General features: G+C 61.3%; 1 protein-coding gene across 1 annotated transcript; it reads left to right on the top strand.

Annotated features, from left to right (window-relative positions):
- The first annotated feature begins 8864 nt into the window (after positions 1-8864).
- SLC6A19 (solute carrier family 6 member 19) lies at positions 8865-24100 on the top strand. The gene is made up of 12 exons (XM_072807401.1): positions 8865-9144; positions 14300-14440; positions 15032-15169; positions 16253-16434; positions 16535-16645; positions 16886-16998; positions 18312-18440; positions 18525-18681; positions 20234-20438; positions 20535-20694; positions 21945-22107; positions 22284-24100. Exons 1-12 carry the CDS (start codon positions 8943-8945, stop codon positions 22485-22487), a joined length of 1905 nt encoding a protein of 634 aa, XP_072663502.1. The 5' UTR covers positions 8865-8942; the 3' UTR covers positions 22488-24100.
- The last annotated feature ends 1640 nt before the right edge of the window (positions 24101-25740 follow it).

The raw sequence follows: 25740 nt of genomic DNA, 5'->3' as shown, positions 1-25740 counted from the left end.
GGGACTCAGTTTCTTCCAGTGTGCAGAAGGGGTGAATCCTGCTGCCCTCCTGCAGAGGCTCTGGGTGAGGGAAGCAGTGGGTGCAGGGCTGGGGGCCCCCATCCCCCATCCCCATGTCTTCTAATGTCATCCCACACATTGGAGACTGAATGTCCTCTCTGAGCCTCATTTGAAGTTCCAGGAGCTGATGTAAAGCATGAACGGCCAGAGCTGCTGTAAAGTTCCTCCTTGATTCGGGCTCAGCCCTCTGTGGCTTCCCCGGTCCTCCCCACGGAAGGCATCCCAGGCAGACACTGCTGTCACAGGCTCTGTCTAGTCTCTGTGAGTCCAGCTGCAGGTTCCAGCAGCCTCACGGGGCAGACAAGGGAGCAGGAGGCTCACGCAGCCTTGGTGTCTACTTGCTCCTAGTCCCATCTCTGCTGCCTGCTGCCTCCAGGTCCACTCTATCCCGGTCCTGAGTGTAGGTGCTGCTTGGGGTTAACCAATGGTCTAACCAATCTCCCCCCTCCCTGGGCCCTGAGTCCCTATCTGATCTCCCCCTTCTCTGGGCCTTGGGTCCCTAATCATCTTCCCCCTCCCTGAGTTCTGGGTCCCAAACTGATCTCCCCCCTCCCTGGGCCCTGGGTCCCTAACCATATTCTCCCTATCCTGGGCCCTGAGTCCCTAACTGATCTCCCTCCTCTCTGGGCCTTGGGTCCCTAACGATCTTCCCCCTCTCTGGGCCCGGGGTCCCTATCTGATCTCCCTCCTCCCTGGGCCCTGGGTCCCTAACTGATCTCCTACCCTCTCTGGGCCCTGGGTCCCTAACTGGTCTCTCCTCTCCCTGGGTCCCTTGAATAGTTCTCACAGCTTCTTCCACGCTGTCCTCCATGGCATGCAGCCCTGCAGGGATCCTTCGGACTCCTCACCATCTGGCTGGGCCTCCAGCTCCATATCTCCTGCGGTCCTCAGACCCAGAATCTCCTCCCTCTGGGCCTGGTTTGATCAAAGTGACCTCCACCCAGGGTGCCCTTGGGACTTCTATATCTGCAAGCTGGGAATCCCACCCTTCCAGCCTCTGGGTGCTTTCTCGCGGAGGGATGGTGTCTCCCCCAGAGCCTGGCCCAGTGAAATGAACCAGAGCAGGGTCACCAGCCACAGAGGGTTGGCAGCTCCAGGGGCTGAGAGGTCAGGAGAGGCCCATCCCAGAATCTGACCCCACAGGGAGGAGGTGATTGAGGCCCAAACACATGAGGAGCCAGAAAACTGTTCAGACACCCCCATCCTGGAGAAAGGGGCATTGCAATTGGTAATGAAAACCTCAAACAGCTAAAGAAATAGATGAAAAATGTTAATACAGGCAAGAACCAGACAGACAAACAGATACCATAAGATACCAATTCCTACTTATTAAATTGGCAAAGATTAAAACAATACCTGGTGCTTCCAACAAGGCTAGAGAAATGGATGCTCTTGCTTCAAGATCTTTCCAGAAAGTAGTTCTCATAGGCTTCAATCTAATAAGCCCCTTCTAGAAAACGCTGTCCCAGAAGTTCAAAGATGGGTAATGGGTATTTTTTTTTTTTTTTTTTGGTAATGGGTATTTAAACAAAGATGTTTATTGCAGCAACATTACAGTAACATCCAGAATGACATAACTGCCCAACAGTAGAAACACAGGTACATTGGAACGTGTCTCCTCTGCAGAGTTGCGTGCTGTGAGCTGGATGGAGGGGATGCACACGTATCTGAAGCAGAGAGTGCCAGCCCCCCTCCCCCCAGGGCAGTCAGAATAGATCTACCATCTGTGTGCGTGTATCATCTCTTCCAACTATGTGACAAAAATGTGTCACTTTCATAACCACTGTAGCTCTCAAAGTGTCCACTGCACCTGCTACTGTTCCCTGACAAAACGACCTCAGACCTTTAACCCAATGCCTGTCCGCTGTTTCCAACTGTGCCACACGATGGGGAGGGCTCTGCGTGCTGGACCCTGGGCTTCCAGCCATAGGCCTTGCCTTCCCCAGGCATCCCCCGGGGGTCTGTGCACCAGACAGGCCAGTCTGTGCTCCGCCCACTGCCCCCAGGGGCTCCAGAACAGCTCTTATCACAACAGGCCCAGAATCACACCCTCCCAGCCGATCCCCAGTCCCCAGGTGATTTCCTCAAAGAGCCAGGTCAGTAACAGCTGGCTGTCTTGATAACCCAGCAGTCAACAAACAGGCAGGGATGGGTCTCCAGGTGACTCTGGCCTCCCACCGGGCCAGTGCGAGTGACCGCGCCAGCCAGCTCCCTGGTGAGCGACACCGGAGGTGGGGGCCTGGGTGTCCCTACTCCCTGTGAGCCTGGCGTTTGGAGCATGGAGCCTTCTACCAATGAGCACGAGACAGCTGGGCACCAGCCCTCTGTTCTGCCTCGCTCTGTGGCCTCCTGCCCCTGCAGGGAGTGCTCTGCTCCCCCTCCTCCCTGGGAAGACAGGAGCAGAGGAAATATAGGTAGAAGACCAGAGTGGACTCCCACGGGGTGAAGATAACCCTTGGAACTTAAGTCAGGGCCCAGAAGTCCATGAATGCAGGCTTGGGGGCGGGGTGGGGTGGCACCAAACATCCCTTCCCATGACTTCTGACTACTCAGTAACTTGGCTCCTTCATGAAAACAAACCGCCCCCATTAAGACAAAGGTTAATGACTCTGGAGATCACGGGACAACCCAGGGCCCGCCCTCACCTGCTGGGCTCACCCTCCCTGCTCACCTGCTGGGCCCACCATCATCTACTGTGCTCACCTTTACCTGCTGGGCGCCCCGTCACCTACGGTGCCCACCCTCACCCCCTTACCTGCTGTGCCGACTGTCACCTGCACACCTGCTGTGCCCGTCCTCAGTTCGGAGAACTTTAAGAGCTGGGTGTGTGTCACTAATAACCAATCCCCATGCCATGCCTTTTGCCCCCAGTGCTTTGGGGTGCTGTCCTATGCCCCAGGGGACGTACCAAGAGCAGGGCCCCTCACCTTGGCTCCCTGCCCTGCACGTGAAGAGACCTCACCCACTCTCCATTGATCTAAAAGGCGTGGCATCCTCTTCTAAGACTAAAGTGAAAACAATATTTAATGTGGAATGTGTAATCTGTTGAAATAAAACCAGAGAGACAAAACCACAAAATTGATTAAGGATCAAATCCACTCCATAAAGGCTTCAATAAGCCCTCTGGTCTGCTAAGTACATGTTGTTAAAAGCATGAAATTAGCAAAGATTTTTAAGTGAAAACTTCTATTGTTAGTGCAGTGAGGGCTCCTCTTGGCTCTGCCCGTGGGCGTGACGCTCAGCATTTCCACGGAGCAATTCAGGGTCTGTCTGCATTGGCGACACAGGCTCCGGCCCCCTCATTCCCACATGGCCATCTGCCCTAGATGCAGAGTTGGACTGTGGATTGACTCACATGGTCAAGGAACAGATGTAAAAACTCCAAATTAATCTGTGTCCACCCAAATCTAATGATACGAACGGGCACATAGTGGACGGTTCGGATCATTCCAAGGACCCAAGATTGTTTCATGTTTAAAAATCAAGCTATGTAATTACCGCGGTAAGACAATGGAGAACAGTTCATAATCACCTAAAAGATGTAGAAAAGCATTTCAGAAGGTTTACACCCATTCGTAATAAGAAAAGTAACCTCAAGGTGGGGCGGGGTCCGCAGCTGAAGGGAGCAGAGCTGTGACAACATTCTGAAGCCCTGCAGAGCGTGCTGGAAACAGGGAGTCGGGCGTTGGGATTGCTCTAGGTCGGGGAGCGGCGACGGAACAGGAGCAGGACCCCTCAGTGCAGCGGGGGCAGCGGGGTGTTCTTGCCCCTGTGAGGAGTACACCACCCGAGGAACAGAATCGGGACACTTACCTCGAAGCCCCAGGAGTGAGGCACGCACCCACCAAGAATGAGCGAGAAGCTGAGTGCCCCGCACAGAGGGGCACGCGATGAGCAGCAGGTTTGCGGACCTCGGGGCAGGCCACCTTTGGGGCCAACGGTCCTGCGTCATCTGGAGAGTCCACTGCCTCACACCGTGCACAGCAGCTCCAAGTGGGTGGTTGGCTTCGTCGTCTGAGGCAAAACCCTAATGCTCCTAGAAGAAAACGTGAGGGCATCTGCGCGACCTGGAGGCAGGCAGACTGTGTCAGGGCGGGCGGTAGAGAGCTGCTGGTGGTGGCAGGTGCCAGCGACAGCCTGGGAAGGTCAGCGGCGGCGAGGGGCGAAGCGCGCAGGAGGCCTGTGTTCCAGAATGTTCCAAGTCGCCCTGAAGACTGACAAGAAGGGTTAGCCTCCTGGTGGAGAGGCCAGGGAGGGGTGGGCCGAGGGAGGCTAGCCAGGGCCGTCCACCCAGGATGGAGCTCCGTGTCCGGCCAGCAGGGAAGGCAAGTGAAAACCAAGGCTGCTCCTCGGGCGCTGGGACAGTGGCCACACGTGGAGGCCAAGGACGCCAGGCCAGGTGCAGGGAGGGAGGGCTGAGTCCTCTCCATGCGACCACCACTCGAGCCACCAGGAGGCCGGAACTGACTTCCCGGCGGCGGCTATCGTGATAACCGCACACAGTCTCGCAGGAGGGTAGCTTCGCCCCCGGGATCCCGCGCGGCGCCTCGGGAGGGACACACTGTGTGGTTGGCACGGTGTCGTTTCAGAACTGCAGTGTGGTTTCTCTGGGGGAGGGTGCTGGGGACGCGGGGGTTCTAGAATGTTCTGTGCGTCCACTTAGTGGACATACATTAACCAATAAAGTGGTAACAGATGTGCATACAGACACATTGATCATGGGAACAAGGGAAAACAGCAGAGATGAGCCGCATTAGGGAAATTTTCTACAATAAATTACGGTATGCCCAACGCACTGAATACTTTCCATGTTTCACATCAAAATTGGCATTTGCAAGAAAAGTTTAGTAAGAACTAATAAAAAATAAAATAGATAAGATTATAAATTTAGTTTAAAATCTTAAATCTAACAAAGGGAGAAGTCTCAAAATATAAAATCAAGTTAAAATCATGCACAGACAGTATAATTTCAAGCAGTGAGTGTGCATGTGTCACTTGCGCACACACATGCACTCATATAGGTGAGGCTGGAACGTGAGGGTTGGGGGCACAGTTCCTGCACCATAGAAATCCCACGTGTAGGGATGCCTGGGTGGCTCAGCAGTTAAGCATCTCGAGCTCAGGGCCTGATCCCGGGGTCCTGGGATCGAGTCCCACATCGGGATCCCCGCAAGGAACCTGCTTCTCTCTCTCTGCCTGTGTCTTTGCCTCTCTCTGTGTCTCTTGTGAATAAATAAAATAAAATCTTTTTAAAAAAGAAAGAAATCCCACGTATAACCTGACTTCCTAAAATCCTACCAGTCACCTACCGTTGACTGGAAGCCTTACCGACGACACAGTTGATTCGTGCATCTTCTGCGTGGTACGTGTATTCTGTTCGTATTTGCACGAGAAAGTCAGTTAGAGAGACGATGCCAAGAACATCACAAAGAAGAGAAAGTGCGTCCGTGTCGTGTCACATGCGTGTCCAACACTCCATACTGGTGGATCCATGCAGGCCAGGGCCTCCCACTCGGTGTCCACACTACAGCTGCAGGACTATGTGACAGCTGTGAGCCCATCTCTGTCGTCTGTGCCTGAAAACTCGTAAACTGCTTACTGAACATGTATTTGTTGTGTGAAAAGTATTGCTATGGCAATGGTGGGTGAAGGCAGGGGTCGAGGACGGGGCCTAAGTGCCATCACTGTCACCGACAAGGACTCCACTCCAGGGTCCTCACCGGCCTGGGACACATGTCCGTCGTGAGCGACTGCCACTGTTGACAATGTGCCCCCATCACCTGTCTGGCTTGGATGGAGGCCCTCCAGGCCCCGTGCCACCCCATGTGGGGCTGTCATTTTTCAGACCCCAGGATCCAGGACAGGGTGGGGAGGTAGCCTCAGTCTTTCCATCTGTAATCACAGTCATAGTAAAAGCAAAGTCTTGTTGAGTCCATTCATCATTCACCTGAACTACCTGGCATTTCTGAAGGGAGCCACCCTGGTGTGCGGTGTGGGGGCTCCTGTGGTCCCCGGGCAGCTGCCCTGGCATGTAGAGCTGGGAGGGCTGGCCCAGGCATCTGTCTCACTGCCTCCCAGGACATGACCATCTAGGGGCGGCACCATGGGCCCCAGGGGTGGGGAACCCTCACTGGGTCGATGCTGAGAGTGTTGGAGGCATCAGGTACCCTCGTAGGGCCCTGGGCCTGGTCAGCGAGCAGGAGCAGACTCTGCATGTGGATCTCACCTCCAGTGGGAGGAGACAAGTTCAACATGTAACCCAATAAACCGCACACACGTTAGAAAGAAGTGATGCTATGAAATAGGGAAAGGAAAAGAGAAGGGGAACAGAAGTGGCGGGGGGGGCGGGCGGGGCGGCAGGCCCCTGTGCTGGGAGGGCTGAGGTCACGAGTGGGATGCAGGGGGGATGGCAACCTGGTGGGCGCAGGAGGAGCAGGCAGGGGCAAAGGCCCTGGGCACATGTGGCCTGCTGCACAGGGGTGACCAAGGGGACCTCGGGCCAGAGCGGGGGAGACAAGGTGAGGTCAAGGCAGATCAGGTGGGACGTTCTGGCCGCTGAGGCCATTGCCCTTAGACACGCAGGAGGGAGCAGGGGAGTGCAATGGGACTGTGGGGGCCCTCTGTCCTGCCTCCTGCACCTGTGATCGGCCCCTGCCTAGGAATGCAGGTCATGGGGGTCACCCCCAGACACCGTGGCAGCGTCACAGGGCATCAGCCTCATTGGCACTCCACTGGGACCCCCATGGGCTCGTGAGGAAGCACAGCTTTGCTGTGGGTCTCGATGGAACCCAGAGGACCCTGGCGGCGGCCCCTGCCTGTCGCCAAGACCCTGGTCTGCTCAGGTACCCTTTCCGGATAACATTCCTGGGAAGCAGTTGGGAGCTGCATCCTACGATCCGTGTCCTACCCACGTGGGAGCTGGGCCTCAGAGCCCGGGAGGCTTGGCCAGGGCGGGGGCTTGGCTGCTGCAGGGAGGGTGGACCAGGTCAGGACTCCTGCAGAAGCTTCCAGAGAGAGCCACCCAGAGGACGGCCCAGCTATACCCCAGGGCAGGGCCTGCAGTGGGCCAGGGATCCTCCCCACACCTGGATTCCTGCCTCTGCGTCCTGTGGGGAGGGGCTCCCACTCTGCTCGCACCCGGGATAGAGGCCCGGGCCGTGCCCCAGCTAACCCCAGGTTCCAGACTCCTCACCCCACAGGCCCTCATGGTCCCCGTCTCCAGATTTTCCCTGGTTCCCCAGCCCTCGGCCTGGGCCAGCCTGGGCCACTTCTCTCCTATCTCTTCTTCTCTCTCTGTGTCCCTCTCTTCCTCCATCTCTGTCTCTCCCTCTATCTCTCCTCCGTCTCTGTCTCTATCTCTCCCTCCATCCCTGTGTCCCTCTGTCTCTCTCTCCATCTCTGTCTCTCCTTTGGTCTCTGTCTCTATCTCTATCTCTCCCTGTCTCTCCCTCCATCTCTGTGCCATGACTGCTGCCGGCCTGCCCTGCCCTCTCACCTCAGGAACTAGACACCCCTAAATTCTAACCGGATCTATCCCTTCCGGCCCCCACCCTTCCCCAGCTCCCCTGTCTTAGGAGCAAAGGTCGGCTCCTGAGTGACCCTCCCCGCCCTCCCTGGATTGTTCCGCGAAGGTCAGTGTGAACCATTCTCATCTCATGGGGTGGGGTCGGGGTCAGGACAGACCGTGCCGGCCTTGGGGACATTATTGTCCAGAGCGCAGGTCCCCAGGAAGACAGATAAGGAGTCACAATGACAGAGCCCGTCCCGGGGGCAGGACAGGTGGGCAGGGAGGTCAGCGAGCAGCCCGTCGGGGAGGGCTCTGTGCACAGCTGACCCTGAAGGCCAGAGGAAGGCGGCGAATGGCGTCACCCAGGGAAAGTCCCCAGGCGGGGACTCAGAGGCTCTGCCACTGACTAGAGGAAAGGCAGCCAGTGGGGGCAGGACCGGCAGGCTCAGGACCGCGGGGCAGGGGTGCAGAGCAGGGACAGACATAGACCCCTCCCTGCATGCACACTGCCCCAAAGTCCCTGCTCTGCCTTCCGTCTGCTCAGACATGAACCCCGGGTGGGGTTCTCTTCCAGTCTCCCCGCTGCCGTCCCGTCCTGCCCCCCACCCTCCTCAGCCCCAAGGGCAGCAAGTGGGGCAACCTTGCTCTCTGCACCTGCTGTTGGTTTCCCTGTGTCCCCTGCCTGACCATTCAGTCCTGGGGGGCAGGGACCCTGATTCCCATTGCTGACCCACCACTCGGCTCAGACGACGCCTCTGGAAACAGGGAACAGCCATGGGCTCATGTGCCCTGGAGGCCATTCTGGGTCTCATGGGCCCAGCCTAGAGGTCCCACACCTGAAGGAGCTCTGACGAGACTCAAGCCGCTCTGGGGGGCTATTTAGAGCCTATAGCGTGGGCCAGGCGGGGTCCAGGCAGCTCCAGGGCTGGCGTGAGGGGGGCAGTGGGCTATCAGCCCCCACCTGGGACTGGGGTCGGGGCTGCTCCTGGGCCCCATGTGCTGGGAGGGGGGACAGTGAGCTGAGCATCCAAGGGTCTAGGGAGGAGCAGTGTCCTGCAGAGCAGGGCAGGGCTATCAGAGCAGGGGTGGGGGGTCTGGCCTGGGAGCACCCTCGGGGGTGGGAGCTGGCCGACATGGCGTTTGCTCAGCGGGAGGGGCTGGCCAGCGCCTGCGGAGCAGCCTCTGAGGGTCTGCGGCGCCTCTGCAGATAAGGCATTAACAGTTGGGGCGGACTCGCCTCCAGATCTGCTGACGCCAGGTGCCTGGGGCAAGGTGCCAAAGGTTCCCTATAAAGTGCTGGGGCTCTGGGCCCGTGGTCACTCACCCTCTGGTTCCTGGCCTGCCTCTGCTGTGAGGGACCTGCCTGGCGACCACCATGGTGAGGCTCGTGCTGCCCAATCCCGGCCTGGAGGACCGGATCCCATCCCTGGACCAGCTAGAAAACATCGAGAAGGAAGAGGCCAGCTCCCGGCCCAAGTGGGACAACAAGGCTCAGTACATGCTCACCTGCGTGGGCTTCTGCGTGGGCCTGGGCAACGTGTGGCGCTTCCCCTACCTGTGCCAGAGCCATGGTGGAGGTAGGCTGCGGCGTGGAAGGCAGGCTGGGGCTTGGGTGCGCAAGACCCCCCCCCCCCCAGGGCCCCATCACTCCTGGTGCACATGTTGGTGCCTTCCCTCGGAGCACCCCAAGCCTCCACGTCTGCACCGGGGGCAGGGCTGGATGTAGTTCAGGCCCCTACACGGCACTGCTCCTGCTTGTGGCGTGTGGGGACAGATGTGTGCTGCCCTGACACCCGCATCCAAGTGTCCAAGCGTTGGGGAGCCCGCTCGGGTGTGGGGGTCCGAGAAGAGCCGGCCACTCCTTTGGATGGAGCCGTGGCAGAGACCGTGAGCCCAGCCCTCCTCAGGTCCACCACGAGGCCCTCCCTGTGCTTCAGCCAGGTCCTAAGCCCAGAGGCGGGCACCACATTCCTGTGTGGTCAGAGGAAGGGGCTGCATAGCAGCGGGCGACCCACAGAAGGGCGCCCTGGCCTCAGCCCACCCTGCCCCCTCCAGAGGCCTCCAAGGGCCTCACGCCCAACCCAAGGGTCTCCCCTCTTCCACAGGTCGAGCCCCCGTCCCCGTCTGCAGGTCCCCCAGTGCTGCTGGGTCTCTGCCCAGTGGCCTCGTCCCCCCACTCACCCTCCCAGTGCCCATGGGCTACGGGGATGGAGCCCCCACGTGTCCCGGGGGGGAGGGGTGCGGCCACCTGGAGCAGGGTGGGCTCTGCAGAGGGGCAGGCACTCCAGGGATGTGAGTGACAAGGGCTCATTCTCCTTCTGAGTCCGAGGGACCTGCAGCCTCACCTGGGCTTCGTGGTATAAAAGTGTCCTCAAGGAAAAGCAGAAACGCTTGTTTCTGGGTCAAATTGCCAGTCCTGAATTTCCCAGGGCTTGATCTCCCCAGTCTGGGAAGCAGGGCCTTGCAAGCCCCTGGTCCCACCTGCGTTCCTGGAAGCTGGGGGGCGTGGGGTGGAGGAGGGTCTCCAGCACTGGAGCCCCTGATGTCCATGAGTCTGCCCTCAGCCGCCCCTTCCTTCTGTAGTCCTAGGGGAGGGTCCCAGCCTCTCCCTGCCCCCTCTACCCCTGCTCAGTTCCAACTGGGAGCTCTGCCCAGGGCAGACATGCTCTCTACCCCAGGGGTGGGCAAAGCCTGCTGGCTGGGCTAGGGGCCAGCTGCACCCCTGCGTTGGCATCCTGGTGCTCTGCATGGCCCCAGGGGCCACTAGGGATGGACCCACTTGGTGGGTGGAGAGCAGATGCTGGTCCCCTGAGCGGAGGGCAAGAGGCACCAGTGGAGCCCCCAGGATTGCCCAGGACCATGCTGAGAGGGACTTTAAAGTCTTCAGTGCTACTGACCAGGGCAGTTGGCCAGGTAAACCCTAGACCAGAGGCCATGGGGCCCCTCACAGAACTCACCGTGAGGAATGGGGGCTTTCAGGTGCAGCCACACTCGCTACGAATCCAAGGAGGCAGTGGGGGAACCTTGCCCCCAGACACTGTGGACTGATGGGACTGTCCTCGAGAGGACAGCTGCGTCTCTGCCGGGAGGCTCCACCCTGTCAGCAGAGCCTGAGAGTTCCTGGGAGGAATGGGAGGGGAGGGGAGGGGATGGCAGTGGGAATAGGGTGGGAATAGGGAAGGGACGCAGGAGGTCCTTCTGATTTGGGAGGAAACCTAGGGTGTGGTCCTAGGCAGGGGATGATGGGCGGGGACAGGTGAACCAGAGGACCCCAAGCTGGCGTTAGGATTTGCCCCATCCCTTCTCCCAAACTCCCACCACCTGGCCACAGGCTTTCTGGGCGCATCTCCCGGCCACTTCGCTTTGGAAGGTTCTTCCCTGTGAGCTCAGATAACATTGTCCTTCCATGCCTTGGCCATGGTGGCTCCGCACTGGCTCCCTGGGGCCGTGTCTGGGTCCCCACCCCCTTGCAGAGGGCAGGCTCCGGGTGGCCGGCCTGCCACAGGTCTACACACTTGCAGCCTTAAGTATGACAGCCAATGGGCAATGAGCTCCAGGCACCCCCCCCCCGCCCCCGAGGCCCCATCCTTGCTGCTGCACAGGCCTGTGTGTGGGATCCCTGTCTCCCCTGCTGACGGGTGTGCCTGTGGGCTGGGTATGCCCCAGGGTTGGGGAAGAGGTGGCAAGGGTCATGTGGGCAGAGCCTTCCAGGCCTCAAAGGGGCCTGGGTGTGGGTCGAGGGTGCAGGCCCCTGACAAGGAGGGCCCTCAGGAACGTGGGTCCCAGGTGGCTCCACTCCTGGGGTCATGACCTCCAGACCCCGGACAAGCCGTCCCTGCCCCTGGGTGTCTCCTCTGGCCACCCCTGCCGGCACGGTGGGGCCCTCCGTGTGCGGACTGGGACCCCTCAGACCAGAGAAGCAGCTTGAAGGGAGGACAGCGGGTGGCCCAGGCCCAGCGGGGGCAGTTTGTCCATATACAAGATGGCTCTGCAGCATCTGGGCGACTTCTCCTTGGCTTGGGAGTCTCACCACTGTCCTGTCTGGTCTGGACGGCAGGCAGGAGGTGGGAAGGCCCTGGGCTGGGGGGTGGGCAGTCGTCCTCACCTGCTTTTAGGGAACTGAGGAAAGGGGCTGTGGAGGGACCAGGCCCAGCAGCGGGCATCTGGGGAAGGTGGCATGTGCCCCGGGAGGCCGGCCCCACAGCACGTGTGCTCCTTGTCCCACACGCAAGCCCAGGGACCAGTTCCAGATCCAGCAACCCAAAACCCAACCCGCCCGCGCAGCCCACCGAGGCTTTGTGATACGCCCGCCCCCTATTAACACAGTTAGGGCTCCCGGGAGTCTGCGGAGCCTCGCGGATACTTGTCTGGCCGGGAACCCGCTTTGCGGGCAGAAGGCCTGTGCACCCTGCCCTGCTTCCCAGCTCCTCAGAGAGAACGGGACCGTCGCGGGCCTCCGGGCCTGTGTCCCGCGGGCGCCGTCCTCCCCTCCCGCCCCCCTTCTGCCTGGGTGTGCACCGGTGCCGGCGCCTGGGCAGTCGCGGGAGGCCCGTCTCCTGGGACCTTTGGAACCACATCCAGGCGCCACGGTACCTGCTGGCCACGCTCCTTCCTCCTTCCCCGCTTCCTGTACCTCTACCCGTGGGAGGGAGTCTCCGGGTTTTAGAAAGAAAGTCGGGCGTTCCTGGGCCTTGATCTGCAAAGAGCACTTGGTGTTGCTTGAGAACACGCTCCTCCCTGGGAAGGACAAGGGGCCGAGGTCCCGTTGGCTTGGGTGGACCCACCCGCCCCCACGGCTGGGACTCACTCTGGGGGTTGTCCTGGTTCCTGTGAGGCCCTCATGGCACCGCTGCTCCCTGAGGCCGAGCCTGACGCACAGGGACCCGCTGGCCTGGTGGCGCGGAGGAGCTCATGTGAGCCAGGGTGCCAGGAGCACAGGCAGTGCAGACGCTTCCCCAAAGAGGGGCTGCCCAGGTGGGGTTTCAGAGCATGAAGAGGAGTCTCCTGCTGGAGACGGAGCCTGGCATCACGAGGAAAGGGGATGCAATTGAAGGATGTTTGCAAAGTCTGTGCCAGAATGGACTTGTTTTCTTGGTGGTTTTGCTCAAAAGTTTTCAAATCCAGCCCTGAAGGAGATTAGGGAGGCAAGTCTTTTCTCACTTCCACATTCCTCGCTGACACGGTGACTCAGTGAGCAGGTGCCGGTGGGATGGAGGGGCCCGGGCTGCACCCCCACCCCCAGAGACTCTGGCTGGTGGCTCTTTCTTCCCTGGTACCCGAGCTTGCTCTCCTGTCACGGTCACTCCAGCTTCACACCCCCTCACACCACACCCTGTGCATTCCTGAACACTGACCCCAGCCTCCAGAGCCTATCCCTGGAAAACCCCACAGACAGAGAGGCAGGAGGACACATGGAGGGACGGAAAAGAGAGGGCTTTTGTTCTCATGCTCACACACACACACACATAGTCACACACCCAGGGATGCTCGCACAGACATACCCGTACAGGCACACGTACCCATGCACATGTACACACGGACACTCAGACCCCTGTGCCTGGACACATGCACACACCTGCACCTGCAGCGCCCCCTCCTGATCCCCACCCCGACCTCTAGACCAGGGTCTGAGCCCCCCTGATCCGAAGAGCGGCACACACGGACATGATGGTCGCCCGTGGAGGTGTGGGCGTGGGAGGGACGGGGTGGAAGTGAAGGAGGAGGAGACGGTGTGGCTCCGGGCCAGGGGCTGGGAGAACAGGGGGAGAAAGGGCCCAGGGGCAGGGAATGGGGTTCAGAGTGGGCTGGGCTGGGCTGTGTGGCCCTTGTGGGCAGACCCCTGGCCCAGCAGGGTGAGGAGCAGTGGGCAGAAGGGCAGGTACTGGCACCCCGCAGGCTCACCGCTGGCCCTCACCCCCATCAGCAGGGCCCGAGGAGCACCCGGCGAGAAAGCATCCCAGGTCAGTGGTCTCGGCCCACGGGGGTCCAGGGAGCCAGCGCCCACGGCCAGCACATGGGCACCCAGATCCACCCGTCGGTCCTGAGGCAGTAAGCGTGTCAGGTCTCGGCAGCAGGGCTGCATCCTGGCCCCGCGCTCCCAGCCTCCTGGAACCTCTGCGGGGTCACGCTCGGCACTGTGCTGCACGGCCGCGCCCGGAGAGCCTCCTTGGTTTCCTGGTGGCCCTGAAGCCAGGAGGGCCCGTGATACCACCAGGGTCCTGGTGACCCCGCGCTGATGGTGAAGCCTGTCCCACGGCCCCGGGGGCGGTCCCCACATCCTGTCGTGTGCTCACGGCCCCTGGCCAGGGCCATGAGAGGTCCTTCTCAGTGCGTCCTGGCTGGCTTCCCAAGGCTCAGGTGGACAGACCCTGGTGCACGACCTGGACGGCCTCTGGACCCCGGGCTCCCGTGACCCCTCCCCTATGACCCTTCCAGACCTCCGAATGGAGGCCGTCCTGCCCCCTGTACTCCGCCCGGCACAGGGACACCTCCGCTAATTCCCAAGAGCTGCTGTGCACGACACACGGATGCCACCGTTGGGGCTCGGTGCAGGGCAGCTCCATGTGAAATGGTGCCTGTAGCCATCAGGGCGCTGGCCTCCTCCGTGGTGAGGTCAGCACAGCTGGTGCCACCTTTCTGCGAGTGTTTCGACAAACACCTGTGTCCCCAGAGGTGGCTTTTGCCCTCCCGGGTGCTGTCCCCTGTCCACACAACTGCCATCTTCCCACGCAGGGGCCTTTATGATTCCGTTCCTCATCCTGCTGGTCGTGGAGGGCATCCCCCTGCTGCACCTGGAGTTCGCCATCGGGCAGAGGCTGCGGAAGGGGAGCGTGGGCGTCTGGAGCTCCATCCACCCGGCCCTGAAGGGTGTAGGTGCGTGTCCTAACCTGGCGGGAGCCTGGGTTGCCAGGGTTGCCAGGGCAGCCAGCAAGCGCCCCCTCCTTCCTTCTCTGTTCTCTCTGCCTGAGTTCAGCCAGGGGTGGGGCCCAGGGCTCTACCCCCCAGGCCTGTGCGAGCCCTTTCTTAGGATCTCAGGGACCATAGGCCGCTGGTCCAGGCCCGGTCACTGCCAGCCACCAGGGACCTGCAGGGCAGCAGAGGCGGTCCTGAGTCCCAGGTGCCCGGTGGATGGGAGGGCATAGACACACGGGGAGAGCAGGACCCCTGCTCCAGACAGACCAGGAGGGGCACTGACCACTGAGGTTCCTTCCAGTGTTGACCCCTCCCCCTCACTGACCCCCTCACCCCAGAGCTGACCCCTCGCCTCAGCAGTGTCCCCCTCACCCCAGAGCTGACCCCTCGCCTCAGCAGTGTCCCCCTCACCCCAGAGCTGACCCTTCCCCAGCACTGACCCCTTCACCCCAGAGCTGACCCTTCCCCCGCACTGACCCCCTCACCCCAGAGCTGACCCCTCGCCTCAGCAGTGTCCCCCAGTCCTGAGCAGTGACGGTCTGGCTCCCCCAGGCATCGCCTCCATGTTTGTGTCCTTCATGGTGGGCCTCTACTACAACACCATCATCGCCTGGGTCATGTGGTATTTCTTCAACTCCTTTGAGGACCCTCTGCCCTGGAGTGAGTGCCCGCTCAATGCCAACCGGACAGGTGAGGCCTTGGCGCGGCCGGGGGCCGGGGGGGCTAGGGATCCACACGGGCTGTGCGGGCTGACTGTCCACAAATAGCTGCCCTCTGATTTTCCAAATTCCGGATGACGGTAGCTCGGGTTTGGAGAAAACAGCACAGATGAGACAACAGGGCATTAAAAGCAGTCACAGTGAGGGCGGAAAGCCCTTAGAGATGCTGGCTTCCCTCCCAGGACGGTGGCCGCCCGGTGCTACTGACGGCCGGAGAGGGAGGGGAAGGGGAGGGGGCCCCACCCGCTGGGCCTCCAGGTCCTGTGCAGGGCTTCTGGGGAGCTGCTCCTGACCCTCTGGGGCAGCATCCTGCTCCCCGCGCACCCCCTGCCTTCCTCACCCTCTGCTTGGCTGGGCATCAGGGCGTGGATGTGGTGTCGGTGACGGTCCAACAGCAGAGTGGCCAGTGTGGTTTGCTGCAGGATCCCCCCAGAGGTGCCGGCGTCAGGGCCAGCCACATGGGCCCCTCGAGGTCAGCAGGGGACAGAGCCCTCTGCCCTTGGGGACCATTCGGGGCACCACCCCCTCTCTGAGGACGGCATGGGGGCCTGTCAGGACTAGACTGCTTCCCCCTGGCAGGGTGTCAGGCTGCCTGGAAGGGCCCCCAGGGCCCCAGGGCCCACATGAGGAGGACACGGGAGGTTGAACACCATTCCTGGGGGTGGGAGTGGGCCCCCGCTAAGTCTGGGATCCCTTGTGAGAACTGTGGCAGGGGCAAGAGGAAGAAGGCAGGCAGTCGAGGCCTGGGGTGCATGCCCCACCTGTACACAGTGTGTGGGTATGCATGTGCACGTGAGTCATGTTTGTGTGCAGGTACACTCATATTCATGTGCATGTGCACCGTGTGTGGGCATGCTTATGTTCATGTGTGTGTGCACAGGTGCAGCTGTGCACGAGCATGTGTGTGCACACACATGTACATGCACCACATCCCTGTTGTCGACGTGTCAAAAGCACAGCCCGTGTGTCCTGTGGCTTGGGCCCCGGGCTCTCGTTCCCCCACCTTGCTCACACTGCGCGACCCAATCTGACGTGTGCGGATGCCCACCTGCAGGCTACGTGGACGAGTGTGCCCGCAGCTCCTCCGTGGACTACTTCTGGTACCGGGAGACCCTCAACATCTCCACCTCCATCAGCGACTCCGGCTCTATACAGTGGTGGATCCTGCTCTGTCTCACCTGTGCCTGGAGCGTCCTCTACGTGTGCACCATTCGCGGCATTGAGACCACCGGGAAGGTGCTGGCGGGGGTGGCAGTACCCGGGCCGCCGGGCCCTCAGCCAGCTGTGAGGGGCACGACCCCGCCTGCCCCTGGTCCCACACCCGCTGTGTCCACAGGCCGTGTACATCACCTCGACGCTGCCCTACATCGTCCTAACCATCTTCCTCATCCGGGGCCTGACGCTGAAGGGAGCCACCAATGGCATCGTGTTCCTCTTCACGCCCAACGTGAGTCTCCCGAGGTCGCCCCGGGGTGGGAGGGCACGGGGGAGGCCAGGTAGGGGACGGCCAGCCCTGGGCCCCTGGGAGTCTGCACACCCGACCTGCTGGCTGGACTGTGGCCATGTGCACAGAGGGTGGCCATCACCAGGACATGCGTCAGCAGCTGTCACCAGGCTGTGTGTCCCTACCCCACCCCCACCCACCCCCGTCCTAGAGAGCGCTGCTGAGGTCTCTGTCTGGCTGCAGGTCACGGAGTTGGCCAACCCGGTCACCTGGCTGGACGCGGGGGCCCAGGTCTTCTACTCCTTCTCACTGGCCTTCGGGGGCCTCATCTCCTTCTCCAGCTACAACTCCGTGCAGTGAGTGTGGCGCCACGTGCCTCAGCCTCCCTACCGCGAGGGGTGGATGGATGATGGGTGGCCCTGCTGATGGGCGCAAAGAGGTGGGGTGATGCTTCGGGGGGGCTTTCACGAGCCTCCCACCCCCAGGGAGACCCATTTACAACCTGGCCTGTCCCGGGCACCTCCACCCCAGCGAGAGTGAGCCCTGCTGCTCACCCCCCACCCCACCCACCCCCCGTGGCACCCCGGAACCCAGGACCCCAGAAGTACCGGCCCTGTCGGCCCCCCCCAACCGACACCCACATGGAAGGGGCCAGGGCCTCCGCCCATAGAGTTGGGCCCATAGAGAGAGAGGTGTCTCCTCGTTTCCCACCCAATGCACCAGGACTGTGGTCCAGCAGAGAGACAAATGAGCCGTGTGAGCAGATGTGGAGGGTGCAGGGCCAGGTGGGGGCTCATCCTCTGGCCGTGGTGCTGGGGGGAGCAGGGACGGGAGGCAGCCGAGGATGGACCTGGAGGCAGGTGCTTCCACCTGTGGCCACTGCCTGCTGAGTGCACGCCAGCTGGTGGTGCTGCTGCCTGCCCGGGGGGCTGGCGCCAGCTCTGGGCCCAGCCCACACCGCCGTCCCACGGGATCCCTCGCCCCCACCCTGCCGCAGCTTGTGACGGGCCGAGCAATATCTGGGTGTGGACGGGCCGCACCGCGTCCTTCCATGACAGACATGAGAGCTGTTTCCACATTCTGCGCACACGCCGCCATGAACATTAGTGTCCGAGCTCTGGTGCGGACCTGCCTTCCCTGCGCCCGGGTGACGGGGCAGGTCTGCTATGGGGTTAGGGGCTTGAGGAGGCACTTTCCACAGAAGCCACCCCATTTCATGTCCCCCCAGCCCTGCAGCAGGCCCATTCCCTCCACACCCCTACCAACACCTGTTGTCCTCCCACTTTCTCATGCCAGCCACCGGAAGCATCGGGAAAGGGGATGTTGGCCTCAGCGGGCAGGGTGGCGGGGTGGGTGGAGGTGGAGGTCCAGGTGGAGATGGGGGGTCCTGACTTGGCCTGCCTCCTCGAAGCCTCACGCCCGGGGGAGCGGGGGCTGGACTCAGGGTCTCCAGGGCCAGCACAGCAGGGGCCTGGGGAAGTGATGGGAAGGGCGGAGCGGGGCGGGCCGTGGGCCTGCTGCATCCCCCATGGCTGTGACCTCCTGGCTGAGCCGCTGGAGCCCCGTGCCCGGCCTCGCAGGGGTGCCCCTTGCCTGGCCTCACAGGGTGCTGACTTGGGCCCGGTGGGCGGCCCTGGCCAGCGGTGACTGGATGCCACTCTCACGGCAGCAATAACTGTGAGATGGACTCGTTGATCGTGTCCATCATCAACGGCTTCACGTCAGTGTACGCGGCCACCGTGGTCTACTCCATCATCGGCTTCCGTGCCACCGAGCGCTTCGACGACTGCTTCAGCATGTAGGTGGCCTGCCTGCCTTGGGAGCTTGCATGTCACCTCCGGCGAGTCCACCAGGCCTGCAGCCAGCCCCCCTGTCTTCCCAGGAACATCCTGACACTCATCAATGGGTTTGACCTGCCTGAGGGCAACGTGACACAGGAGAACTTCGCAGAGGTGCAGCGTTGGTACAACAACACCTACCCCGAGGCCTTTGCAAAGCTGAGCTTCCAGACCTGCGACATTAACACGTTCCTCTCAGAGGTCGGTCCTTTGGGTGGCGCTCTTGTGATTCAGGAGTAGGCGGGGGGAGAGGTGAAGGACTCCACTGGGTGGGCCCCAAGCTTCCCTGCAAGCTGAGTTCTGATGGGCCTGGCCCCTCTGTGCCCACTGGGGGTTCCAGGCGCTGCAGAGCCTCGTGTCAAACGCATGCAAACGCCCCCACGTCCATGTTTGCTGTAACTCCCCCAAGTCATCAGAGCCATGCCCTCAACCTCGTGTCGCCATGCTGGCACGCATTATGTCAGGCTGGCAGACATTTCTCAGCTGCCATGGTGCAGGTCACCATGTAGCTGCAAATCGTCCTCTGTTGCACGGACATTTCTGAATGCCAAGTGTCACGATCAGAGATGTTGCCTCCTGTTAAGATTTACGGCCGACATCTACTAATGTTCATCTTGCACTTTTCTTATTTGGAGCCATGCAATATTTGGAGAGGACAAGTTGCACGTTTTCAGGGCCGGGCACGGTGGCCCAAGGACATGTGGTACCTGGCCCCGCAGGAGTGAGGTGTGCAGAGAGCGAGCCCCGCCAACAGAGCAGGGGCACCAGAGGGTCCCCTTGCCCAGTCTGTCCCCCATGGTGCAGCGCAGGACAAGGGGCAGGGTGGCCCCAGAATTCCTGCTCTTCTGGAAGCGAGCTAACGGAGGGTCAGGCACGCAGGGCATGTCCCAGGCCACCAGGCAGGCACTTCTGCCACCAGCAAATGGAGAGTTTGTGTCCCTGGGTTGGCCGGCCCCGCCTGGTCACCACAAGGTGCCCCTCTCGCTCCTCCTCCGTCCACGTGGGCGTGTGCAGCTCCTCTGTGTGGACGCGCCGATGCACTGCTGCCGTTCACGACAGCCTCCTCTTAAATTCCTTGCTCTCTCACTGCCCCCCCGGGAGGCGTTTGTGTGCAGAAGGCAGAGCCCATCTCCACGCAAACTCCTGTAAATGCTGTGACGTTGCTTTGGGATCCCTGACTTCTGAGGGGGTCCCCGGGACTGGGGCTGATGCCCCACAGGGAGCGCTGGGCCTGGGCGCCCTGACTTAGCCCCTCAGCCCAGTGGCGGGAACAGTGGAAGGGAGGGGCTACAGCCGAGGCCCCGCCGACCCTGCCCACCTGGTGCCTCTGTAGCTGCCAGCCCGTGGGAGCACACATCCCCCCGCGGCCGCTCTGGCAGGCCCATGGGCTCAGGTCCGGGGCCTCCACTCCGGGCACTGGCTCAGGCCTCGCTGGGGTCACCCTGAGCTCCGAGCCCAGCCGTCAGCGAGCAGACGATGTCCTTGTCTGTTGCATGTCTGTCTGGGCAGCTTGGGGCTCCGACTGCCCCCCAACAGTGAGATCCACTTCCTGGCTGTCAAACCAGTTCAGCTTTTAAAAATACAGTCGAGCCTAACAGAGAATTCTGGTTATTTCCTCAAATGGCTCAGCTCGGCGCTGTCCTTGCAGGGTCGGGGTTCGGCGGGGGAGGGGGTGGCGCCCAGTGAGGGGTGGGGAAGGAGCGGGCCCTCGGGGACGTGTGCCCTTGTGACGCACCTGCCTGCAACCCTGCAGGGTGTGGAGGGCACGGGGCTGGCCTTCATCGTCTTCACAGAGGCCATCACCAGGATGCCCGTGTCGCCGCTGTGGTCCGTTCTCTTCTTCATCATGCTCTTCTGCCTCGGCCTGTCGTCAATGTTTGGGAACATGGAGGGCGTGGTCGTGCCCCTGCAGGACCTCAAGATCATCCCTAAAAAGTGGCCCAAAGAGCTGCTCACAGGTGTGTGGGGCCAGGGCCGCGAGGACCGCCTCCGGGTGTGGCTACGGTGGGGACGCAGGGCCTGGCTGGGCAGCGGCCGTGTTCTCTGACCCGCAGGCCTCATCTGCCTGGGGACCTACCTGATCGCCTTCATCTTCACGCTGAACTCTGGCCAGTACTGGCTGTCCCTGCTGGACAGCTACGCCGGCTCCATCCCCCTGCTCATCATCGCCTTCTGCGAGATGTTTGCGGTCGTCTACGTGTACGGCATTGACAGGTAGGAGGGAGGCCATGGTGGCAGGAGGCTCCCGCCAGGGTGAGTGGGGCCGCACCTGGGGCAGGGTGAGGCGGGTGCACCGTGGTGCAGGGCTGAACGGGGCTGAGGGCGGAGCAGACGCGCCGCGGACCGATGCCCACCAGATGCCAGAGCAATCCACACGGCGCTCCCCCCAGCTTCCAGAAGCTTCCAGACCCTGCAGAGATGAGCACTTGCGGGCTGTGCAATCTGGGGGTGGGAGGAGAGGAAACAGCAACCACAAAGGAAAACACAGACCCTTGGGTCTGACCACGTGATTTAAAACATTCATAACCCAAGTGTCAGAAGCAAAGCTGCGCCATGTGGACGTGAAACCTGGCCCCTGGGCTCTCGCTGGGAGCTGGGCTGGGCTCCCAGGGCCTCAGACACCTCCTGCCTGCGTCTGTCACCGTGAAACACGCACCAGCCCTTGGAGGAGCGCTGACTTGGGATGCCTCCTCCGGACCCACAAGAGCTCCCTGCATGAGTGCAGGTCTCTGCAGCACACTGCAAGCTGGGGGCGGTGCGACCAAGGAGCCCTTGCAGACCAGCTGTCGCCACGCCAGCTACATGGAGAAAGACAGTTGCTGTACACCAAGCCACCAGTTCTGATGCGGGCCTGTGACTGTCCCAATGAGGGCTCGGCCATCTGTGACCACCCCGGGACAGTTTGAAGCCAGACGCTGGTGGGGATATCATGCCACGTGCTACAGGGAGGACAAGTCCTGGGCATAGGGCACACCACGGCCTTCTCTGGCCCTGCTGGGTCCAGCCTGCGGACAAGGCCTGGGTGTCAGTACCTTCCCACAAGTGTCCTCTGGGTTCTCTGTGGTCCTGGGCAGCTCATGGCCATGGTCTGCATGCTCCATGCCAACTTCTACAGACAGGGGACTGTGGTGCAGGAGACAGTCCGGCCCGGATGGGCAGGAGATGATGGAGCTGTCCAGGTCGGGGCCCTCCGTCCCCAGGAGCACTGACCCCAGCTCTGCGTGATGCCCACCCAGAACCCCATGTGGCGAGTTTATGGGCTGGAGCCCTGGGCAGTGGCCCCTCAGGGCAGCAGAGGGCCCGCAGGCCCCCAGAGGTGGCTGCTGGTGCACCAACGGGGTTCTTGTAGAGGCTGTGGCACTGCAGATGGTGTGTCTGGGCTGGACAGGCCGGACACCCTGCCTCGATGGGACCACAGGCCTGTCGCTGTCCCCCGGTGATGGCTTCCTTCCTGCTGTGTCCAGGTTCAACAGAGACATCGAGTTTATGATTGGCCACAAGCCCAACATCTTCTGGCAAGTCATGTGGAGAGTGGTCAGCCCGCTGCTCATGCTGGTCATCTTCCTGTTCTTCTTCGTGGTCAAGGTCAAAGAGGAGCTGATATACAGCGTCTGGGACCCCTCCTATGTGAGTTGTGGGGCTGTGGGCTGGGGGGATGGGCTGTGGGGGAGGGGCTGCAAGGAAGGGGCAGCGGGGGTCCTGTGCCCTGGGGGGCCAAGAGGTGACCCATGGGGGAGGGGCGTCTGCCCCAGGGAGACCCTGCTGGCTGGACACACGGCCTCCCACCACTGCCCTCTCCCCAGGAGGAATTTCCCAAATCCCAGAAGGTCCCGTACCCGGGCTGGGTATACGCCGTGGTGGTCATCGTGGCTGGGGTGCCCTGCCTGGTCATCCCCGGCTTTGCCATCTACAAGCTCATCAGGAACCGCTGCCAGGGGTCAGGGGACCAACAGGGACTGGTCAGCGGGCCGTCCACGACCTCCATCAACGGGGACCTGAAGTACTGAGCGGCCGGCCCAGCAGGTGCAGCTGTTGGTGTCGGGGAGGGTCTGTGAGGGTGTGTGCACATGTGCACACGGGTGTATATATTGTGAAAGTGCATGCATACATGTGTGTCTATATATGTGTGGGTGTGTATGCATGTGTGTGTACATGTATGCATATATATGTGTGCATGTGGGTGGATTTATGTGCAAACATGTGAGCACATACGTGTGTGCATTGCACAAGTGTGTGTGTCATGTCTCAGTATGTGTGTATACATGTGCACGAGTACATGGTGGGCATGGCTATGATATGTGTGTGTATTGTATACATGTGCTGGGCATGTGTGTGCATACATGTGTGTATATGTGCATACACAGCCATGCGTCCATGTGTGCACACCTGTACATGTGCACACATGCCTGCCACACAGGGCCTGGTGCCCGCTCACTGGCCCTGGTCACGAATGTGGTGGGGCAGGTGCTGCCATCCAGGGCCAACCCTGCTTGGGTCCTGCGCACCCACACACGCTCCAAGCACGCGCTCGAGGCTGCAGTGCCTGGGGAGGCCGCGCCCTAGGTGCTCGCCCCATGGGAGACGGGAGCCTGATGCTCCATCGGCCCCTCAGAACCAGGCTCCTTGCCGCTCCCCCTCCCCCTTGCTATGGACCCTTGACCAGGTAGCTCACGGGAAGGCGGGGCACGGGCACCCCACCATGAGGACCGCTCTTCTCAAGCCCCAGGGCTGTGAGTTCCGGAACAGTTGGCGGGGTCCCTCCGGGGTCCGTCCGCCTGCCCGTCGGGGAAGGGCTCCGGGCCTTGGCAGGACGCTGGCTCAGTGAGGCCGGCCGGTTAATCATTGCACCCAGCCGCGCACATAGGGGAACACTCAGACCCAGGTTTTCTCACCAAGGCATTCACTGCATGAATTTTTAGCCAAGTGCTGGAAAAGATGGGTTATAGGGTAACTCGGCCACAGCCACCACGGAGGACAGGCCACGTGTCCCCAGCACATCAGGGCCAGGGAAGCCCATCAGCTCGGCGCCCCTCAGTGAAGGCTGGCACCTGCTCTTCCCTCCCCATCATGGGAAGGCCTGTTTTCTGGGATTTGACAGCTGATCTCGGCCAAAGTCACTTGGCACATGGGGTGGTTTTTTTAATGACCTCACCTTCACTCTCCATGGAAAAATCTGGAAGTTTAAGTTAAGCTGGACTTTCTGAGAATCCCCTCGGCAGGGGTGAGGACCTGAGTGGAGGGTGGGTCTTGGAGCAATGTCCCCCCTACTTGGATGCCTGGCTTCCTGTCCCCATCCCACTGCCTTCCATCCTGCGGTGACGTGATCTGCAGAGACCTCAGGGAGCTCCCAGCACTCCACAGGGCCATGATGGCGTGTGCCTGCCCGGGAGCCCCCATCTGCATCACTACAGCCTCTGCCCTCCTCTCCCCAAAGCACCCCCACAGAACAGGACTGGCACCCTGTGGACACGTTGCCCTCCCAGTCACATGTAGAGGAGCCTGAGGTGTGTGGCCCGGGGGCTCAGTCAGTCCCTCTGTCCCCCCATGAGCACCTGTTTCACAAGCCTGCTGTATTTGTGGGTGTAATGTGTACTTGTCTAAATAAATCACTGTTTCATAGGCTTGGCCTAAATGTTGTCTAAATGCAGAGGGACGCGTGAACAGCAGGGCCCTGGTGGCTCAGGGCAGTGTGGGACTGTTGCTCTGGTCGGGGGGAGGGGGGTTCCCTCTGCAGAAGTCGTGACATGAGGTTGCCATGTCCAAGGAGCTCTGGGCGTGGCCTGAGGCCCCACGACAAGCAGGTGGTGGGTGGGCCTTGGACTTGGGCTGTGTGCCCTGGTGAGGTCAGGTCTGCTGGTCTGGGGGCTGCACCCCTGCCCTCCGTTTGTCACATTCCTGTCTCACCCAAGAAAGAATCACTGGAGGTGTGTCCACCAGGGCCCCCGTGTCTGGGACCCATGTGTTTGGGCCCGTGTAAGACCTCATCCCGGGAAGTCGGAATTTCACTCCGGGGCCCCAGGCTGTCCTGGAAGCATCCCCTGGGCGTCAATGGGTACAGGAGGCCCTCTGGGTGGCCCAAGCTGAGTCCTCTCATCAGTCCATCACGCTCCAACCCACCGAAGGAGGACCCCATGCGGAGGGGACATGCACACATCCCCTGCCCTGGCTGAGTCCAACCCTCCCCTGTGGCCAAGGGTCTCTTGCTGTCCACCTGCTGCCAGAGGGTGCCAGTGGGTACTGGGAGGAAAAGAAGAAGCCCTTCCCACCCCTGCCCCTGCCCCTGCCTCCTGCCCCACCAGGAGCCCCTCTGGAACACAGGCCCCCACCCTACTCCCTTAGCTATGTCCCTGCAGGTAATGGGTGTTGGCGGGGGCCTGGGCTGGGTGTGGCCACCATGGGGGCCTGGGGATGCAGGACTGAGCAGCTCCTGCAGTGTGCATGGACATCCCCAGAAGAGGGACATATGCCACCAGCCAGAAGGTTTACCCTCAACGTCTGAGAAACAAATGTCGCTTAGAAATGAAGACAGCGCATCACACCACACAGACCCCTCCCTGGATACTCATCCCACGTGAGCACGAGGACACGGCCTTGCCGCTCTTGTGTGCGTGGTGACACACAGCGCGCCTGCACAGCTGGGGCTCGGCACCCCGGACAGGTCCCTGGAGGACGCCAAGAGAAGCAGGCCCACCCAAGGTCACACACTGGGGACTCTGCTTCTCTCACATTCCAGACATGACGAAACGGCAGCAACGGAAACTGATGGCAGGCGGGCAGGGGTGCAGGAGGGGTGGGTGTGGCCATAAGGGGACAGGGGATCCTCCCCGTGATGGACATGTGTCAAACTGACCTGTCCACATCAACACCGCAGCTGTGACATGGACAAGATGTGTGCGAGAGGCCACCACCGGGGGACATGGGGAGAGGATACGTGGGTTCAGGCTCAGGACGTTCCTCACGGCCACGAGTGAGTCTACAACTGTCTCAGAATCAAAAGGTTGATGAGAAAGTCAATGCTTTTGATAAAACAACTCAATGCGCCCCAGTCTGGGGTGTCCTGGTGCATCCCCAACAGGGAACAGGAAGTCCTCGCTGCACGCAGCTCTCAAGGGGGTGGCCGTCTGCCTCGGGCACGACAGGAGGTGCAGGCCCCGGGGGTGTGGGGTCAGGAAGCGACCGCCCGCGTTCCAGCAAGAGCCTGGTCTGGGTTACCAATTAACTGGCTACACTGGTTTTCCTTTAAATAACGACAACGTACAC

This window comes from Canis lupus, chromosome 31 (assembly GCF_048164855.1).
Source record: "Canis lupus baileyi chromosome 31, mCanLup2.hap1, whole genome shotgun sequence".
Taxonomy (NCBI): domain Eukaryota; kingdom Metazoa; phylum Chordata; class Mammalia; order Carnivora; family Canidae; genus Canis; species Canis lupus.
The sequence above is the reverse complement of the archived record's forward strand: the minus strand, read 5'-3'. Positions and strand labels throughout refer to the sequence as shown.

Coding starts and splice junctions, on each gene's coding strand:
- SLC6A19 (XM_072807401.1), top strand. CDS start 8,943: ATGGTGAGGCTCGTGCTGCCCAATCCCGGCCTGGAGGACCGGATCCCA. Junction 15,170..16,252: donor GCTCAATGCCAACCGGACAG/GTGAGGCCTTGG, acceptor GCCCACCTGCAG/GCTACGTGGACGAGTGTGCC. Junction 16,435..16,534: donor GCATTGAGACCACCGGGAAG/GTGCTGGCGGGG, acceptor CTGTGTCCACAG/GCCGTGTACATCACCTCGAC.